The 4,160-nt window shown below is 31.9% G+C and overlaps 2 protein-coding genes across 4 annotated transcripts; both read left to right on the top strand.

The window, feature by feature from the left end:
- Positions 1–982: 982 nt before the first annotated feature.
- On the top strand, positions 983–1,849 carry LOC147478687 (replication protein A 70 kDa DNA-binding subunit D-like). The gene is made up of 4 exons (XM_086586287.1): positions 983–1,135; positions 1,219–1,492; positions 1,573–1,657; positions 1,744–1,849. Exons 1-4 carry the CDS (start codon positions 983–985, stop codon positions 1,847–1,849), a joined length of 618 nt encoding a protein of 205 aa, XP_086442413.1.
- A 329-nt stretch (positions 1,850–2,178) lies between these two features.
- On the top strand, positions 2,179–3,937 carry LOC147478686 (uncharacterized). 3 transcript variants are annotated; one of them, XR_015208879.1, is made up of 6 exons: positions 2,179–2,501; positions 2,589–2,709; positions 2,820–3,262; positions 3,373–3,462; positions 3,545–3,634; positions 3,738–3,937. XR_015208879.1 is itself a non-coding variant. In XM_086584230.1 (5 exons), exons 2-5 carry the CDS (start codon positions 3,116–3,118, stop codon positions 3,747–3,749), a joined length of 342 nt encoding a protein of 113 aa, XP_086440356.1. In that variant the 5' UTR covers positions 2,179–2,501; positions 2,589–3,115; the 3' UTR covers positions 3,750–3,937. The 3 variants fall into 3 exon arrangements, 1 of the variants encoding a protein (XP_086440356.1); XR_015208878.1 differs by having other exon boundaries at positions 2,589–3,262; XM_086584230.1 differs by having other exon boundaries at positions 2,589–3,262; positions 3,370–3,462.
- Positions 3,938–4,160: the final 223 nt, after the last annotated feature.

The raw sequence follows: 4,160 nt of genomic DNA, 5'->3' as shown, positions 1-4,160 counted from the left end.
CTGCTCTAATTACCGCTTAACAGATTAGGAATTAGGAATTGAACTCTAGACAAGACTATATTGTTGTCGCCATTGTTGATGTATGATACGGGACTTCGCTCGACATACATAACACACTTGACTTTGTTCCTTCACATTAATTCATACAGAGATGACTATAATCAAATCATTTACACATAGTGGTATTTCAGCACAGACACTCTTTTGAACGTCTTCACGTTAATTTTTTCCATGTCTCGTTATGCAAAAACTATCATCACTAATATTGCTTTTAAAGTTCAACAGAGGTTTGCCTAACAAAAAAAAATTTCATAACTTTTTTTTTATTTGAAAATATCATAATTTGGATTTACCCGTTTTGAAATAATATTCAAGTATTTTATCAGGAATTACTACACGTCTTACAGATCTTTTCCCACATAATTTTTTTCACCCGCAATAAAATGGTTGATACTTTTTTCCTTTTTTTCTTGCAAAAACTGGCCTGAACTGGATATAGGACCTAACAACCATCTTAACCTCCATAGTATTTCAGTTATAACCAGTTACACAACCACTTCCCTTAAAGCCAAGAATCTAGGCTTCAGTTTAGTCTATTTTAAAATAGATACTCTCTACACACCGTTTAGATTACAAATTCAGTTACTTAATACATTGACAATCCTAACTACCCCAGAATGTATGATGATGCTTATTATAAATACTAAAAAAATTGCATTTTCAAATCCCTCTCTTCTTCTACTGCTGTTCCATTCTCTTATGCGTCATCACCAAGAACAACGAGTACCCAAATCACTCCAAAAAGGTCGGCTTCTAAATCTCCTCACTTTTAAGTTACAGATTTTAAATTTTTTCTAGATTGATTTTTACTTTTAGAGAAAAAAACCCACAAAAAAAAAGATTTCGCTATTTTAGTACTTTGCATGTTGTTGGTTTTTTTAACCTTTCAACTAATCCATTCCACTTTAGGTACACGTAAAAAATGGGTACAGAAGAATATGTTCAATTGTCTGAATTAACTGATAGAACTCAACGGTGTAAAATTAAAGTTCGTGTCTCGAGAAGATGGACCTTCGACAGTAAAGACTCCCAAGAGAAGAAGAAAAGATTTGATGTTGTCCTGATTGATGAACAGGTAATTCGTATAAGTCATTTATGTTTAGTTACATTAAATTCTCCCCATTATGAAATTGCCTAAATACTTTTATTTATTTTCAGGGAAATCAAATTCAAGCAGTTGTTCCTAAGAACCATTCCAACACATTTTTAAATGTTCTTGAGGAAGGACATGTATATCACATTGAAAACTTCAGTGTGCAAAGTAGAACAGATTCATACCGCCCCGTTCAACACGAATATCTTATACTTATCAGATGGGATACTATTGTTAGGGGATCTTCCGAAGCACACCCTGAGATTCCAAAATATAATTTTGACTTCGTTGAGTTTAACAAGATTAGCCTGCTTCCAAAAGAAAATCCGAATCTGAAAGGTAAGTTGCTGTGATATAATACAAGTCTTTAATTCTTAAAAAAAACTGGAAATGACTATTTCATCAAATTTTTTTTCCAGATGTCTATGGTACTCTTGAAGGTGTTTCAGAATTAATGTTTAGAAAAGGACTCATGTTGAAAGAGATTTTCTTGAAGAATAGCAGGTCTGTCTTTTCCATATGCTCATTTAGAATATAAAAAATGCATAATCAAATCTACACACTAACACAATAATATATTATCTATGCAGTGGAACTGAACTGAAAATTAATCTCGGGAAAATGCAAGATAAATTGATGGATAATGTTATTACGTATGCAACGAAGCGCATCGGTGTTGGTTGTCACTTAAGCTAACCTGCTCGGGCTATTATGGTGATTATATAGGATTTTTAATCTATATAGCACTTTTTTTTTTTTGCATTACCTATTCAATCTTAAATTCCTTCTTTGTCAGATAAATACTTCCTTAATTCAACAAGTGCAACCAAGATCTATGTCAACTTGGAAATTCCAGAAGTGTTAGAATTACAAAACAGGTGATAAAAAAAAAAAAAAAAAAGCCTTATTAAAAATATAATATACGCTTTCATTAACTAGCCATTGATTAAGTATGACAAAAGATTTTATATTTTTACAGCTCCACTTTCAAAGAAAGAAATATTTCACTGCTACAAGCATCATCATCAGTTGAACGTAATATGAAGGACAGATATTTGAGAAACAGGAAAACGCTTTCGCAAATTCTTCAGATGTTAAACAGAGATTCTGTTGTAAGTTACTCTACATTTGCCTATCAACCATATTTAATTTTACTTTGCTCAATATACTTACATTTCATACAGGGGCAAGTCTTCACATGCACAACAATTATTAATGATATTGTTCATGATTATGCACCGTTCTATAAGTCCTGCACCAAAATCGGCTGTCGTAAGAAAGTTATAGACAAAGGTGATCACTATTGGTGCAATAATTGCAACAACGCTATTCCATCTCCAGATGCTAGGTATGTGTTCATATTCATTTTTTTTAATATAATCATTTACCACTTCTCGCAACTTTATGATTTTTATCTATTACAACTGTATGTTAGATATCAATTGAAAGCTCGCATTCGAGATGACACAGAAAGTACCCTAATAACTATATTTGGCGATGAAGCAGAAGCACTGCTAAAACATTCAGCTTCTGAGTTGGAGAAGCTTATGGAATCGGTAAAACCATTACAACGCTATCTAAATATTCACATTCACTCTTTGTGCCATGCAATATATCTTTACAAAATACATAATTGTCACTGAATAATTATCAATTATTGGCTTAGGCAAACGGTATCCAGACTGTTAAGGCCATAATAGATGAAATTATTGGTACTTCGATAGTGTTTGAGATAAAAATCAGCCAATACAACATCCAGAGTCAAGGCAGGTATGGCTTTACAGCTAATAAGGTTTTTCAGGTGGATTACAAACTTGATTCACTCCAAATACAAGAAGATATTGAACAGGTAAATAGATATACAAACTTATCCTTTATGAATGTGTTTTCTTTATTAAATACATACTTCACTTTTTCCCCCTTCAGAACCCATTCGGTTTTATTACACTAGCTAGCAATAACATGCTTATTTATCATTGGCTTATATTTATTATTTTACCTCTTATTATACAATCGGTTAATGAGCCATCACAGATTCTAAATGATACCTTCCAAGCCCAACTACCTGACAACATGCATCAAAACAGCTCAACTCTTATGAAAGAAAAGGTATTCATTTACTTTTACCCTACTGCCAATGACTAACAATCTATACAAAAAAAAAATGCATATTCCTTGATTCAACGCTTTATTCTTATTATGTTCTTTTTTTCTAGCAGCAACTTCCTTTGGAAAGGTCCACTGACATTCCTAACTCCTCAAATAAGAAAAACAGAACTGATAAAACTTACAAAAGAAAAGCTTATGTGGTATGTGTTTTACTTTTATATGTTTCCATTTTAAAAAAATAGTTAGACATTCACTTATCTTCTATCTGCTTTTTTGTCAAAGGTAATTTGGACTGAATATTCGAATGAATCATCCCAGACTTCAGTCATTAGACCTCCATCTAAAAGGGTGCGTAAGATAAAAGAAAACAAGGTATTTAAACATTACTTATATTCAAAACAAATTTACCTTTACCACAATTCTACATGACTCTTCTTACTAATTTGAATCACATTTACTTTTGCTTTATCTATAGGCCAAAAGCTGAAATGTGTCAAAGTAGATCATGCGATGGAGATATTTTATATTAATTTGTTGTTATTATTAGTTGTGTTCTTAAAAAGAAAACTTATTGTGCTATCTTCTGTAACTTTATTGCATTTAGACATGAAGTCCATCTTTATCATACGTATTATAAGAAACTATAATAATCTGCATAACTTTATTGCATTTATTGTGTTGTTTCTTTCAGTCCCTCTATATTATATCCATCTTACAAGACTTTTCAGATATATAATCACTTTGGTATTACGAAGCATAAGGGAGACCCATCATCAAAGGTTTATAGGTTTAAGTGATAAAGATCTAAGGTACTTGAGAGACATGTGTTCCAATTTTTTACATGACAGATGGGAAACAAATGCTTCCACAATGTTTGTGCAGACTTTCGCACTTGCAA

Source organism: Coptis chinensis, chromosome 9 (genome assembly GCF_015680905.1).
Source record: "Coptis chinensis isolate HL-2020 chromosome 9, ASM1568090v1, whole genome shotgun sequence".
In the NCBI taxonomy this organism is placed as follows: Eukaryota; Viridiplantae; Streptophyta; class Magnoliopsida; order Ranunculales; family Ranunculaceae; genus Coptis; species Coptis chinensis.
The sequence above is the reverse complement of the archived record's forward strand: the minus strand, read 5'-3'. Positions and strand labels throughout refer to the sequence as shown.

Bases quoted from the DNA above. Each gene is read 5' to 3' on its own strand.
- LOC147478687 (XM_086586287.1), top strand. From the start codon at position 983: ATGGGTACAGAAGAATATGTTCAATTGTCTGAATTAACTGATAGAACT. The intron at 1,493-1,572 runs GTAAGTTGCTGT...TTTTTTTTCCAG, and splicing joins AGAAAATCCGAATCTGAAAG to ATGTCTATGGTACTCTTGAA. The intron at 1,658-1,743 runs GTCTGTCTTTTC...TTATCTATGCAG, and splicing joins ATTTTCTTGAAGAATAGCAG to TGGAACTGAACTGAAAATTA.
- LOC147478686 (XM_086584230.1), top strand. From the start codon at position 3,116: ATGCTTATTTATCATTGGCTTATATTTATTATTTTACCTCTTATTATA. The intron at 3,263-3,369 runs GTATTCATTTAC...CTTTTTTTCTAG, and splicing joins CAACTCTTATGAAAGAAAAG to CAGCAACTTCCTTTGGAAAG. The intron at 3,463-3,544 runs GTATGTGTTTTA...TTTTTGTCAAAG, and splicing joins ACAAAAGAAAAGCTTATGTG to GTAATTTGGACTGAATATTC.